General features: G+C 40.7%; 1 protein-coding gene across 4 annotated transcripts in view; it reads right to left on the reverse strand.

The window, feature by feature from the left end:
- The window catches only part of LOC109463191 (alpha-adducin-like), a 33,537-nt gene continuing 17,699 nt past the window's right edge, over window positions 1-15,838 (reverse strand). Inside the window, exons 2-16 of one of the 4 annotated variants that reach the window (XM_019759903.1) lie at window positions 13,698-13,922; window positions 12,066-12,208; window positions 11,537-11,688; window positions 7,270-7,500; window positions 6,826-6,969; window positions 6,331-6,429; window positions 5,523-5,711; window positions 4,914-5,192; window positions 4,557-4,664; window positions 4,349-4,435; window positions 3,888-4,047; window positions 3,260-3,406; window positions 2,440-2,616; window positions 1,348-1,523; window positions 1-228 (exon numbers count right to left, since the gene is read on the reverse strand). In XM_019759903.1, the coding sequence (XP_019615462.1) occupies window positions 139-228; window positions 1,348-1,523; window positions 2,440-2,616; window positions 3,260-3,406; window positions 3,888-4,047; window positions 4,349-4,435; window positions 4,557-4,664; window positions 4,914-5,192; window positions 5,523-5,711; window positions 6,331-6,429; window positions 6,826-6,969; window positions 7,270-7,500; window positions 11,537-11,688; window positions 12,066-12,208; window positions 13,698-13,900 (2,385 nt within the window). In that variant the 5' untranslated portion in view covers window positions 13,901-13,922 and the 3' untranslated portion in view covers window positions 1-138. Of the gene's footprint in view, window positions 229-1,347; window positions 1,524-2,439; window positions 2,617-3,259; window positions 3,407-3,887; window positions 4,048-4,348; window positions 4,436-4,556; window positions 4,665-4,913; window positions 5,193-5,522; window positions 5,712-6,330; window positions 6,430-6,825; window positions 6,970-7,269; window positions 7,501-11,536; window positions 11,689-12,065; window positions 12,209-13,697; window positions 13,926-15,838 lie in introns of all 4 variants that reach the window. The other 3 variants (XM_019759902.1, XM_019759904.1, XM_019759905.1) reach the window with 3 other exon arrangements.

Here is a 15,838-nt window from a genome sequence, read left to right on the forward strand (position 1 = left end):
TACAGGGGCTGCAATACCCCCTACAGCAGCTAAACCCCCCCAAAAGCCTCTTATTCCACTTTGTAGGCTGATGTGTATTGTAGCACCCAACATAGTAATTCTTTTTAAAGTTTCATTTGTTGGTGGGTGTGTCTTCGCTTATTCCTTGTCTTTCTTCTTGTCCTTCTTCTTGCTCTTGAGGAAGGACGGTGTTCGGAGTTTCTTTTTCTTCTTGGTTGGGGATGTCTCCTGCACATTAAGAGAGTCACATTCATCATACACATAAAAATTGGTATTTTTTAAAATCCTGGTGAAATATTGAGGACTTGCTTATGCTATCTGACCCTCTATGGGCTGGGTGAATGTTATGCAGTTGTCAAAAAAATGTCAAACACAGAAAAGCTTTAAAATGTTGATGACCTCTTTACTTATTCTACTGATGTGTCATCTGCAGCTGTTGGAACTAAAGCAGCTCACAAAAATCTTTAGAGCAAAAACAGGTGTTGAAAGCAACTCCAAAGTACAGTGTATCTACTGCTTTCCACATGTGAAAAAAGAATACTAAAAACACATGTATGCTATTTCTGCTAATGTGTGTTTAACAGTCTGACTTTCCATACAAAAAAAGTCCTTTTGTTTTGGAAACAGACTACATGCTCTAAAAATGTATAGATTTGGCCAGAGATGGATACATCTTACGAAGAAACTTCCAAATAGTAGGTGACAAAGCTGTCAGTATATGATATTGCCAGCAGATTACTGTACTAAGCTTTACAATTCAATGTCTGTTTTGATAGCTGTTTAGAAATGCACAAAAAAACCCACATCACTATTACAAGGCTGTTTTACAAGCATGAAAAATGTTTTGCTGCCATGCCACTAAAACACAGAGTAAGGTGTGAAAAATCAAGTGGCTTGTGGCAATACCAGAGACTGACATGCTTACCTGGGGTGACACACCCACAAAAGATAGACCTACACAACTATGAGAAGACATCACAGATGAGAGGTAAGTAGAACCAAATAATGTAAAAGGGGGAAATCATTCCAGCTTGAATGAGATTGAGTGAAGAGTTGAGTGTCACCCAGAGACGACCCAAATTGAAAAAAAAAAATCAGTTTCCCCCTCTCAGTATTCAGAAAGTTGTTTGAATGGAGAGTCTGCATGCAAGTTTTTGTAGTGTGAGAGTGTGTGCTGCAATGAAGTGGGCAATGTGAAAGGTGGTAAAAAGTTGGACGTCTTGACCACTCAGTGGTGAAACTGAATCATGAAATGCTGAAGAACACCACCCTTAATTCAGATAGAAGGAAAGGAACTTCTGAAGTGTAACCTTGGACTAATAGCTAACCCTTCTAGCTCATCAGTACCTTAGTTGGTGAGGACTCCTTGCCGCTGGCATTGGGTGTTCCCTCTGACGACTCCCCGGCCTCTGCCGCCTTCTCAGGCGACCCGCCTGCTGGGGCGCCCTGACCGTTCACCGGGCTGCCCGCTGGAGACCCTGGGGAGGCAGGCGACAGCCGCTTCGGGCTCGCTGCTTTGATTTCTGAACAGAAACGGGGGAAAAGTTAAAAATCACAAACACACAACAATCTAAACATCTGAATAATTTCAACAGGCTGGTAAAGGACTGCATAACACAGTTCTTTATGTAAAACCAACTTGATTTTACATGCCAACCATTGGTTGTAAATTCCTTAGTTGTGAATAAAGAGCTGTGTTATACAACAATCTAAGTTTCATACACAACTAATCATTGCATCCAATCATGGACGTAAACTTATGATCACATATTTTCATCAAAATGTGGAGAAAAAGAAATTATGATTACAGGACTTTTATGATAGCACATATTTTGAATACTTTCTGAGAATCACGGCTGAAAATCAAATATGCTACCAATATCACTGAAATTGAAACAATTTACTTGAGCAATCAAACACTTCCTTAACACTACCCCAGCATTCATTTCCTGTGTATAATTATTGTGAAGGACATTTTTGTGAATCTTTTTTTATGACCATGAACATGTCAACAAATTATTAAGATTAAGTTTATCAAATATTGGACACTACTGCAACTAAATGTAGCTTATAAGTTGCTACTGTTGAATAAACAGCATTATTTTGTCATAGTAATTCAAATCAATCAGTAATATCAATACCAAGCTGCATCCAATCAAAAGACTTAAGAGAGGTAAGATAACCCCAACTGATAGATTTAGAGATGGTATCATCAACTTGCAATCAATTCGACTCATTTGTCAATTAGCAATGATTGGATCTTAATTCAACTTGAGGTTTAATCTAATTTTCCATTAATGCATTGATTAAGAGTGGCGCTCGATTACTTTCAGAATCAATCCTGTTGTATTAGATTTATTGACTTGTAATCAACTTTGTTCACTCATCAGTTATGCTGTCGTGATTTGGGTTTGAGGTTGATTGTTTTGTGACGGTTACCCTGTTTTACTGGTGCCTGTGTAGGAGGTTCAGATACAGGCTGTATGGAAGGTTTAGATTCTGGCTCTTCAGTCGAGCCAGCAGGTCTGTTAACCAAGCTCTCCTCCTGAGAGCTGTGAGACGAGGACGAGTGGCGTTTGGTAGGCGTTTTGCGTTTGATGCTGGCAGCTCGTAACTCTAGATAAGAATTAGGAGGTGTTACAGCTTGTTAAGGCATACTGCTGATAGTGACATACTGCTGTTTACACTACCTGTGCGTGTAGTATGCCTGAATTGTACCCCATTTACTTGAAAACGTATACGTGGAAGAATACTACTCTAAAATTTGTGAAAATACTAAAGCCTCTAGAAAAAACATTGGAATACATGTCTACATTTTCCAGTCCGAAATTCAGTCTGTAAGTATAATTTGTCTATACCAAACATTTGTTCCTGGTCAAAATTTACTACTACTACTAAAATATATGGGCTTATTTCACAAGTTTCTTTCTCTGGGTATCCAGCTATGTTGGTGTGAATTCGTAACAGTATGTATGGATTGAATAAAATGAACAATTACTTAAAAATCTAACTAAGAAGGCTTGCAGTCAGATGGATACTAAATTTTGAGTTGCCAACGCACAAATATTTCCCAGCCTACAGCATTTCAATCCTATCCATCGCCCACTCTAAGTCCCATGCTGTTAGTATTGGTGACATTTTGACATACCAACATTCTCCAAAATGCTATCTCATGTGCCTTCAACTACATCCTTGTAACATTGTCAGACAAACAGCAACAGCAAGAGAAGCCTTGCAGTATTCTCCCTGCCATGCTGACCTTCCATGAGTTTCTCATGTATCTCTGCGTCCTCGCCCTCCCCGGACTTGACCACCGTCAGGACGGTCTCCTTCTGGACCGTCTTCACCTGGCCATCGATCACCACCGTCTCCACGGTCGTCGTGGTGATCTCCTCCTCGCCCACACCTGCAGCACACACACACGCAGCCGCGTCACATGCAAGCACTGTCATGCAGCAGGTGGCAAACCAACAGGCTTCAGCACCAATCAATCAACTTGTGCAGAAGGGCTTGAAATAGGACATTGATTTCCACCACTAAGAAACAGTATGTTTCTTGGTATCTTTCCTAAACAAGAGTTTTTGATAAATGACACTATGTCTCTTGTGCGTCTCACCCTAGCCTAGTCTCACCCCAACAGATGGGTGTTGCACAGTATACTTCAAGAAGAAGAAGTCCAGATCATAGTTTGGGGCCCAATTTAGTTCAGCTTAAAATTGTAAAACAGCAACACCTATCAATTCTCATTGGTACTGCATCAGAAGTCCTTTTGATTGTTGTAAACATAGTTTGGAGAATGCAGAATGTCCTATTTCAAGCCACAGATGTTATCATGGACAAAACATCTTGCACAGACAAGCGTGTAGCGAAAAATAAGTACAACTTACCTCTCTGCTTCTTCTCCACTTCCTTGCGATACTCTTCCAGCTCCTTCTCTGTCATCTTCTCAAACGGATTTGGACTTTGTAACATTGGGAACACAAATTCATCCTGGAACTCCTGCTGAATTATACCCTTTGACCCCGCATGAACAACAACCTGGTCACCCTGTAAGAAGTCATGAATGGCAACACAGTGAGCATGTTTGGCTGTACTATGTTGTCTACTTCCATCTTTCATACAGTTTGCAAGTGCAAAGATACGTGTACATGTAGATACACAGGTCTTCACATACATTGTTCAAATATTCATTTTAAAATAAAGCTTAAACTTTCTTAAGCAACAGAAGTATAAGGAATCGCCAGAAAGCAGTTGTAATGCATCATGCCTGCTTTACAATGTCTGTCTATTTATGTGTGTGATATGACCTATCTTAAAAATCTCAAACTGTAAAGATAAACAAACTTACAGAAGCAGTGGCTGCCCAGGGCATGCCGTGCAGAATATTCGACTGAGGGCCTGACGATAGTTTGTCTGCAACTCGCTTGTCCTTCAGCTGCAAAACAAGTCAACCAAGTCACATTCTTGTCAGATCTCAACCACTTCCCTGGTCTAACAAACAGCGATACACTGATCAAAAGTTACAGCACACTGTAAAGAACCTTCAACACACTTACCACTTTGACCTTGTTGCGCACATCCTCTTCAGGTATCCCTGTGGGAACAAAGGCGTTGGGGTCCACCTTGATGATGGTACCTTTGCTGGGGGAGTCCTCCGACACCCACTGTTACAAAAACAAAGAAAACAATAACGAAATGATCAAAACAGTTTAATGTCACCTTCTTCAGCAAGTGGTACAAATTTAGTACAACTTTTTGATGACATTCAGCTAAAAAAAACAGCAAATACTTGATTGTAGGTGGGGCTGTGGAAGGATGAAACAATCCATTGTGAAATGTCTTCAGAGCACATTTACAGAATCACACAGGCAATTTTGAATGCTTCACCAAGGTGATTTTGTATGGGAACATACCCTGGTCACTGTTTTGGGTTCCTCTCCATCCCCGTTCTGTTCCACCTGCACCTGCACCTTGGTGTACACGTTTGGGGAGTGCAGCCACTTGGTCTTCTCGCCCTGTTTCCGGTCCATGGCCCGGCGCGCAGGCGAGAGGAAGCCCAGGTCGTCGTCGTGCCCGGCTGTTTCTGTGAATCCCGAGGCCGACGGAGGAATGGCGACCTCATCGTTGCTCTTGCCTGTGCCGGGCAGGTGGCGCACGACTGGCTGGTGGTAGATGTACCCAGTCTTGTAGCCCTGAACACGCCAGGCAAGGAAACTGGTTAGGCACTCCATCAACTATGAGTCTGGCTTGAATATAACAACCATAGGAATATGGTCGTATTTGCACCTTTCCCAAAACTTCAGGCTTTTACCTTCAGCTACCCCTATACATTTGGGATACATTGTGGGACAAAAATTTCATAACTCTACCCTTAAATTCCTTTCTCATTACAAGCTTTAGTAACTTCAAGGGAAGTGCCAAAATAGTGACAATTCTTCAGCACTCTCCAGGGCAATATAATGCTTCAAGTTAGCTACTCTCTTGCTTGATGCAAACATGCATGTTCTTCTTTTGATTCTTACCGAATTGTCCATCTGTCTCATTAGTGCCTCAAACTCTAGCTCTCCCTTTTTCCACTTGTAGTGCTTCTCCTCAGTTGCCTTGTAGTGTGCCGTGTCCCCGCCACCCTTCTGTTCCTCCTTGGGCTCCTCACGCAGCGCTGAGCGGTCCAGGACAATCAGGTTATCCAGTCCTGCAGGCATCGCCTTCAACTAAAGCAGAACAAATCCACGGTCACAACTTAGTCAAGAGTTCCTACAATCTTTTGTAATTGCATCACTTTTAACTACAGCAGCTTGAACAAAAATGCAGTTACATAACTTAAACAACTATCAAAAGTTTATGCAGTTTTGATTTTCACTGTATTAATCTATGCGAATTTAGTACATTTTTATCACCTTCAACTAAAGCAGAACAAATGTTACATGGTTACAACTGCCATTTGTATCATGATATTTTGACTGTCTTAATCGGTGCACAGTTACTGTCTTACTGTTTTGTAATGTAATTGCATCACTTTTAACTACAGCAGCATGAACTGCTCATGAGCATGTAACAGCACAGTTATAACTTATAAGAATGTCTAATGTTTATGCAGTTTCGATTCTTACTGTATTAATCTGTGCAGATTTAGTACATTTTTATTTCTAATTCAACAGGACAGAAAATGTACAAAGGAGCCTCCCATACCTTCCTTTCCAAAACAGAATTTTCTACAGAAAAATGGAGCCACAAGTACTTATTTATTACTGCTCGTATGTTGCATATTGGTTTGGCATATCCTTGGATATGAAAAGTGAAAGCAATCCAAGTAATGTATTCTATTCATACCTGTATCTCACAAGCCTTCACAGTGTTGTATGCAAGGTACCAAGCTTCCTCTATCGTCTCTGCACACACCAGTACACCGTGGTTTCTCAGTATCAGCACCTATGTACATAGCAACGCAATACACATTGTTGTGTTAAGCAGAAAAGATTCACTGAAAAGTCCAATACAGCTTTACATGATGCCAGCTATATAAATAATCTTGCTTTACAAAAGAGATGCAATTGGAATATTTGAAACATCTGCTAGTACACTGTACTAAAATAGCAATTTGGCAGACACATTATCTACAAAATGAAATGGCTTTGGAATAACAATTACACTTTTGGGACTCTAGACGGACATTCTACATCCTTCATTACTTTTCATGAGTAAAGCTTATCTAGATTACTGGTATATGACCTGCATGGTGAAATTGCTGTAGGGCAGGGAGCCCACGAATAATAGTAAGTACAAACACCTGAGGGACTTTTCCTCAAACAGGGGGTCTTATCTTACCTTGTTCTTTGGTCCCAGGCTCCTAGCGATGGTGTCTCTTTCGTTCTGGTCGACTGGAACACCGCGGTAGTCGTAGTAGGAAACCTCTCCGATCAGCAGGGCCTCATGGGATATCGGCATCAAGCCCTGCTTGGTGGCAGATACCTGAGGCAAGAAACACACAAAAGTTCATCTATTTTTCGTCACATTTTGTTGGTGACAATAAAAAAAAGTCTTTTACTTTTAGCATACGTGAAAAAGATGATACAATGATACAAGAACAGAAGGAACAGGAGAGGTGACGGAAGGAAAAGTGGGGTGAGGGGCATGTGTATAATGATTTTGTATTTTTTTTCATTACAATGACCATAATTGCATTTTCATATTCAACATGGGCTAAATGCATTAAAAGTTAGATAACTGCAGTAGAAGAGTATAATGTTGAAGCTGAAGATGTAGACTTACTGCAGACACAGCTTCGTTGTACAGGTGCATTACACATCTGCAGTCGGGGCGGAACTGGTGCACGGCACTATGCAACATGAAGCCCCCCTTGTTGATGCCGAAGGTGGTGATGCCGGGGTCGATGACCTGGCCCTGCATGTCCACCTTGACCAGGGAGGCAGCGGTCAGCTCGTTGTACATCATCCCGTACGGGTTGATGAGGAAGTGTTCCTTCTCCTGGCTGATGCGAACCTGGGAACACAGAGGGGAGGAAGATACAGATTCAGATTTATTGAATATCGACTGGCATGTCACAGCACAGTGAAGTGCATGAAACTTGTATTTACAACATACTGCCCATTATCACAATAGGACAAAATTAGCATAAAATCTCACATATATCTGCATCATTATCGGTAAAATGCAGCACAATAACTGCATCAGGAAGAAGCTGATGTCAGTGCTTCAGCATGTCTTTGGTCTTGCTGGACTTTTTTTACTCAAAATGGAATACAGGAATATCAAAATTCTTCATTCATAATCACTTGTTTACAAGAGCCAATGATTCAGTGATCATCTGTCATCTTCAATGATGGTCATTGAAACGCTCTTGTAAACAAGTGGTTGTGGATAAAGAACTTTGATACTCAATTTCAATCATTCACCAACCTGATGAAATTATTTACGCAAAAATGGAGTGTACTATCAGAAGAGGCCAGGAATTACATAGTCAATATGGGCATCCAAAATGGTTTCAATCTGAAGATAGATGATAAAGTGAGACATTATGTTTGCAAATGATTGTTAACATCGCAGCAATGACCCTATGGTAATGAAGATTCTATCCTCAGACGACACCCAGCTAGTAGTTACTAGGCAGGGCAGCACAGACCTTTACAAGTTTAGGTCTTACTTAGTTAGGCAAAGGATACATACATTCATCAGTTGAACAGCAACATACCTAACATGGCTGAAGGTATGCCTAACTGTTGTCTGAGAAGTTAAATGTATTAGTGCCAGTCTAGACATGGTTTGAATGTCAGCCAAGAGATGTTACTCATGACCAGGGGGCTGGAAATTCTCTATGATAAAGTCAGCCTTTAGGCACTCACAATTGCTGAGATCATTCTTCCAGATTGAAATATATAGTCCCTTAAGGCATGTTATGTTGGTACATGTAATAAATTATGAACCAATGGCTGTTACGAGATCATGGTGGTCATCAGCTCTACATGCAATCATGCCACAGTTCTGGAATTGCTTCAATTTGAAATCAGGCCTTCAATCACTTTGTATGTGCATTTCCGACTGAATTGTTACCACTGTACATAATTTACAGTTTACTAAGTGTTTTGCATATTTGAGTGACAGTGTGATTTATGTCATGCACTAAGTGCCTGGTTTGATCAAACATTGTTTTAACTGTGTCCTACATTCGGTTGGCAAACACCAGTACTGACTCAAATGACTGCTTCTTTCATCTTCCCTTTTGAGATATCCACAGCATTTCATGTACATAGAGCAGCTATTGAAGAAAGAAATCTACAGACACCACATACTCTGAAGTTCAATTTAATTGCTAACAATCAAATTAAACACCTACAGCTTTTCTCAGAGAAACCACCTGCAAAAGTTTGACAAAACCTACATGTATGCAACTGTATTTTTCCTTGACTTTCAAAGCCTGACAAGAGTGATTAGGACAGTCAGCACCTTTTCTCAGGGCTATTTGTAATAGAGCGGTCACTAGTCGTAGGTCATTGTACAATGTTGATGTAGAATTTTCATGCAGGCTATGACAAAACCAAAACCTACATGCATCTAGGACAGCCTTTATGGTAACAAGACAGCTAAATCTTTTTATGATATGTGCCGACCATGCCAAGAATGTCCCTAGTTCCCAATCTCAGACCAGGCCCTAAGGAGTGTCTCTGTCATGCTCATTTTCCTCCCAAATTTTATTTGTTTTCCACCCTGCTGCATGGGTTGAACCCATTCTGCCTGTAAGACAGACTCCAGATGGCATGATGGGAGCTGGAGGAGGTCTCTACCCTGCCCAATTACACTGGAATTAGGTCAGGATAATGGAGGATCAAGACAACATGGCCCCAGGTAACACTGGATTAGATGCCTGACAATCTTGAGATCACAGTTTCCATGTTGAGAATGAAGGAAGAGCTTGAGGTAAGCCAGATTGATAACCTGCTTACAAGCCTTTTCACGTGTATTTTACATGGCTGGGGGAAGAGTGTCCAGCATTTCATTACTAGAAGTAGAAAATACCATTGCATCTTTACTCAATTACTGGTACACCAGTGTTTCATATCGTCTTTATCACGATACCATTGTGTTGACTTGAGTATTGGTAAACTGATCCAAAATTTTCCTTACAAGCCATGAATTGAATACTCCTTTCTCCTGCCTATGGGACAGCTTTCCATCAGCACCTTTGTTAATTAAAACATCCCACAGGAGAAAGAGATATAAAAGTGCCTGATATTGCAGGAGCCACCCCTGGGAAATGGCAGAATTCTGAATTCCATCCTGGCTGCTAGCTGTGTAATGAAGTGTGTAATGAAAATTCTGACTTCTCATTTTCAGGGAGCACATTCTTGTGCTGTTCAATACTTGTTGGCATCACTCTCTGCTGGGAGGACAGTCTGCAGAGCAAAGCTACACCTTTCAAGCAAGAACAGACTTCACAGTTTACAGCTAGTCATGCCTTTTCCGATGATCCTTACATACCAATATCTCACTTGTCTTTCTGCATTCTAATACCTTCTATCAGATAGCCATTTGACATTTTGCATAATGACAACCCATCAAATTTATATCTTTACTTTGACTCATTTTATGGCTTTTCCACTGGGTGGAATAAATTATTACAGAGCAGGGAAATGTTGGTTGTCTTGTATGGCATCTAGCCAAGGACTCCAGGAACTATCAACACTGCATTGGCCTTTCTATAGTTACAGGTAAATATGGAAGGGGATGTATTGCTCTTGATTTATGTATTGGTAGCCCATTTTTTCAGGGCAATAAACTTACATCCTGCATTGTTACAGAATGTGGAATGACTGCATGGACGGACTTCGAACAAAGATTGGCCTACCTAAGTTATTTCTGATAATTTTAGGTTGATAGTCTTGATAGATCATAATATGCAAAATAGATCATCATTGTCTGTGGGGAAAAAACCTTTTTACCACTACTGCAAAAGTTATATGTTAAGATTATACTAGCCTTGAGATTGAATGTTTATATGATCTTGTGTTTGGCATATTGACATATTGAAAGTTCTAAAACATGAAAGACACTGTGCTCTTCCTGGCACCATGCTTGATCTGCTGACCTGTAGATGGACAGGGAATCGCCATGAAACAAGCAGGGGCATGTGTTTGGTAATCACCCCTATCCAACATGTCAACAGACCTTGCAGGAGGCGGGCTTACAGGAAACACAGTTTACTTACTTGTTTTGAACCAAAACTGTGGATCAGGTTTGGGATTAATGAGAGCCATGTGCGGCAACCACACACACACCATGTGTCTGACAGATACAGGGGCACCTGACATGTCAGGCTTGCCTGTCTGTGTGAACAAACCTCACCACAACCACTAAAACCACTCTTACCTTATCATACTGCTCATGGGATATACCACCCAACAATCTAGGGACCAGTCTGCAAGGTTTTATTTTTTCAGAATTACAAGTTACAGCAGCTACCTTTGTCTTGTGAGATGAGGGTATCAGTCCACAGTCCAGAGGTTATAGGTTAACCACAGAACATGTTGACCATTGCGATGTTACATGATTTTCTGGTCCTTTGATGCAAATGCTCATCCCAGAGTAAATATTACAAAAAGATTTATTTGGATTGCATCCAACAATCCACTGGGATTTGATAATCCCATGACCACATTGCAACAAGCTGTCTACAAATATAAACATGGCTTAGTGGGGACTTGTAAATCAACAGACACAACTAGTCCCAATTAAGACTGCCAGATACGTATAATGGATGCACACTCATGCTACCAACAGAGGTACCTTGGGGTCAGAGAGTGAGGAAGATGCTCAATTATTATTGGTGATTTGATGACAAATGTGACATATTTTCTCATTTTGATATATGTTAGCGAAAGACCACTGCAGCTTCTTTTGAGTTGTCACCTGGTTGTAAACATAGTTTATTGAAATGTATACCTTGGATCTACTTGACAACTCCAGCCATCTCTGCACACATCAGTATGACATGTACATGTTTACTGACAATAACCCCACTCACCGTGATGTGGTTGTATATGAGGTTGGTCCATCCATGCATGTCCACCAGCCGGTAAAGGGAGGCCAGCTTGCATCGCAGGAGTTTCTCGCCCTTGCTGTAGCTCATGGCGTCCACTCCGCGGAGGTCATTGATGGGGATTACGATTCCTGTGGCTGAGGACATCAAAAATAAACTTGTTGGTTCTAATCATAGTAAAAAGTACACACGTCTGTGAGTACCTAAACTTTTGCCCAACAGGGATTCCTAGGAAACTCACATGGGTCTTTTACAATTAAAGCCAATCCTGTACAAGTGATCACCTCTACATAAGAACCACCTGGCCAATGTGACAACGTTTAGTGGTCCCTTAGATAATTGTTTCTATTGAATTTGATTGATACAAGAATTAAGAATCCTCTCATGTAACCATTGTAGAGCTGATTTTATCAGTCCCCTAAGTGGTCTTCTTGTGCAGGTTTGACAGCACCATGGATTTAGCAGAGAAAGTTTCTTTATATGATAACATTGGATATTGAAGATGCGTTCTCACCTCTCATTCCCCCACCAGACAGTACAGAAGTGGGCACCCTGGCCTGGGGGAGGATGAGCTCACTGATCTGCTGCAGGGCTATCAGGCTGGCCGGATGAGGGCCTGACTTGATCTGAGACTCAATAATTTCTTCCAGCTCCTCTCTGTTTGAAAGAAATGATAACAATGGAATTAAGTTCAGAGAACAGATTATGACAGAGAGTTATTATCTCAAAACATTGGAGAGCTACTATCTATGTCAGTATGTTTCATCTTTGTATGTTTCATCTTCGTTCGGAGGTTTCCAGCAGCAATATGTCATACTGACCACTCTGCATGATCATGTTATCTGTGTCAGCATTATTTGTTTTCTACATCCAAAGTTACCAACTAGATTTTTTCTAGCTGTCACATACTCTGAAGGAGAGATCAATATATTTGTTTATTACCAGTACTGAATACATCCATTCACTTATAACCTTCCACAGTAACAATGCTTTTGCCTCAGGACATGACACCATACTTATTAAATGAAAGGATGACTTAATGAGTTGGCATGTATGCATGTTCATGAACCAAAACTTATCTCCTGTCCAACCTTTGACTCTTTTCCAATTCATGCTTTAATCGCTTTTGTAAGAACACCTGTAAATCCTTTGCACCCTATACTTGAGTCTCACAGACAGGCCATACTGCAGCCCCATGTTTGGGGAGGGTGGGAGTATGTTTGCCCAGGAAAGGTCATGCAGACCTAATGGACCCTTTGTAAAGACGAATGCCGTTAACAAGGCTTCATAGTTCTTTATATACACGTAGAGTGCTAACAAAGCTCAGGTGCATCATTTGTCAAACCCATTTGTCAAGTCCAGTTGAATCTACCAAAACGGACCATATTGCAAGAAAAACAGATAAGACAGAAGACTCATGGCAAGAAATGGATTGTGACACATATATATTGGCTCACTAGACTATAGCAAGGTCACATATACAGAGTTCATTTTACAAACATAAACAACAAAGTCATCTACGGAATGTAAACAGGTATTAATTTATGAAATACCTTAACATGTTGTTCATTTGCAACCAACAGACAACCCCTAACGAAATGAAGTATGTTGCCGTTTCTTTCTTGTGTTTGACTCAAGGTATTTACTTCGTGTGGAAAGTTTGTGGGTATGGCAAATTTGTCAACACCCCTTCAGGAATACAAAGGATGTATCAACGAGGAATACATTACTCTTACTTTACATAGGACAGAGTTCACTAACAATCTGTCTGTTTGATTTTAGTAAGTCTCAGCCACCAATAGATGACAGACTATTGTTTATGCCTCTGCTGAGGTTACCTGATGATGTCACATCATTCCCTTCCACAAAGCTTCTGTACAAAACTGGATACATGAATCATAAATTTCATTCTTACTTCTAATATAGCAGAGCTAGGGATTTTAGCTGTCACTTAGGGTGAATGGTCTAATATGTGCTTTTCAAAGGTGTGGCATTTGTTAACATTCAAAAGCAATTATCATGTTATTAATGCAGCTGGAATAGTTCAAATTAACTTACACTTACACTAAGTTACAGACAACAATCTCCGAAAAAGGAGAAAGGTCTAACAGGAGAAGTCAAGAAACCACAGTCAAGTCTGACTAACCTGAATGCTTGTGAGTTGAGAATCAGGGAGACTCTCTTGCGCTTTTCCATCTCGTGTACATCTTGCTGAATGTCGACTGGTCGCTTCACCTTGCTCTGTTTGGTCTCAGCTACTGGGGACTGGGGTGGGCTGCTCCCTCCAGATGACGCTTTACCGTCTCCCACATCAGGGGGCCCGTTCAGCACGACGTCCGTGTCCGCCATCCTGACCTGCTACGCAGCTAGGCTGCTGCAACCACAAAGGAAAGGAAATGTTTAACATATTATCAGGACTACATGAAGATTAATGAACTTTATATTCAGAAGACAGGATACCACTGCTGTGCAGATAAGAGTGGAAAATACAGCTTTGCCCACTGACCCTGGTATCACTAGGTAAAGGTCACTGGTGAAAAGCTGTTTTCAACCTTAGCATGCTGGCATTGTACTCTCTAACCTGGTCTGTGGGACAGACTCAAATTGAATTTCATGCAAAGTAAACATCTAATCTAATTACATTTTTAACAGAACAAATACCATGTTCTCAGACCATGATAACAAGAGTACAAAAACAAAGTTAGTGTACCACTTGCTACCTTCCTATGAGAATCTAGAATGTTCACAAGACCTACAAATTACCATTTATAATATAATATGTATCAAACTTTTTACTGGGGAATAACGTGTTACAACACAGTCATCGGATATTATTTCAGCAAATATGTTCCGAACAACTGTTCCATATTCAGTTAAGCAGGTTAGTATTGAGCAGTGTGAGTACTTAGGTCCACATGATGTCACAAAGCAAATTCAGTTATCCCACTGCTGATGACTCATACAGTCCACAGGACTCCACACCCACATAAACATGACTCCACTGTGTTTGAACTTGAGAGAATCAGCACTGTTTGTCTTTCAACAAACATAAAAGTTCTAACTTATTACACAGCTGCAGAGTCTGAAATCATATACTGCAATCTGGGGCCTCTAAAATAATCTCACAGTTGGACTTGGCCTTGGGAATGGCAAGAAGGAATTGAATCAGCCCTTAAGTAACCCCCTTGGGGACTCATATTACAGTCATTTGGAAGACTGGACTTCCTCCCCTGTTAAAATCAGCTTCCCGCCCACTCGATTTCTCATCCCAGTGCCAGCCTAACCCTGAGCCTGACTATGTTTCAAATCAATAAAGCACATATCAAATAAGAATACTGTTTTTTTTACAACATCAACACAAATCTTTCCTTCATGTTCGTAACTTCTTGTAGTTTTTGGTTACATTGTACATTTTGATAAAGAAATGGATCATACCGCTTTGCAATCAGTGGGTCAAGTGCATGTAATACATATCTTCAAATAGTGCATAGTGCCATAGTACATAGCATTTGGGAAAATTAAGATGACACTGTCATACATTAAGTAATTCTTTTACCCTATGGCTCAGCAGCCTACACAAGATGCACCATGCTAGTGAACATTTCAACTAGTCAATTGTATAAACTTTGTAAACAAACACTACTTCAGGACTGTGTCAGTATAGCAGGGTCAAGTGGGAGTATAAAGTTACCAAATGCAAGAATCAATCTGATATGACTCACCATCTGAGTGGCAAGGGTTAGAAAAACAAGGAGTCACAACCATTTATATATTACCAACTTCTACAAAATTAACACATGACACCATTCATACATACATACACCTCAAGCTTGTCTGCTAGTCAGAAATATGACGATAAACCCTCACACAACATTCCCGTTAGCAGACAGCCGCCAGTGCACCAAGGTTTACATGCACAACAGTATTCTCTTCTGGAGGGACAATTGGAAAGCACGACTGACATGTAATCCCCTGGTTCTATTGTGTGGCAATGACCTACAAATACAGATATTTCAACCATAAATGGCCCCAGCCATACAATCCCAGTGCATCCCCTGCAATGCTCCCATTTAGGAAGCAATGACATCATCCTGACCTTTCTGGTGACCTCTAGGGTAGGGTTGCAGGATGTGGGGTTGAAACAAAAACACCAGTCAACAGCAACAGTGCTGTCCAGGTACGCTGACACTTTTTAAAAAGTTACAGGTTACATTACAATAACAATCAAAGTTCTTATAACATTTTGCGTTTACAGAACCATATTTCTAATTCACCCCTCATCATTAT

Source organism: Branchiostoma belcheri, unplaced genomic scaffold (assembly GCF_001625305.1).
Source record: "Branchiostoma belcheri isolate BF01 breed outbred unplaced genomic scaffold, Haploidv18h27 scaffold123, whole genome shotgun sequence".
NCBI classification, from domain to species: domain Eukaryota; kingdom Metazoa; phylum Chordata; class Leptocardii; order Amphioxiformes; family Branchiostomatidae; genus Branchiostoma; species Branchiostoma belcheri.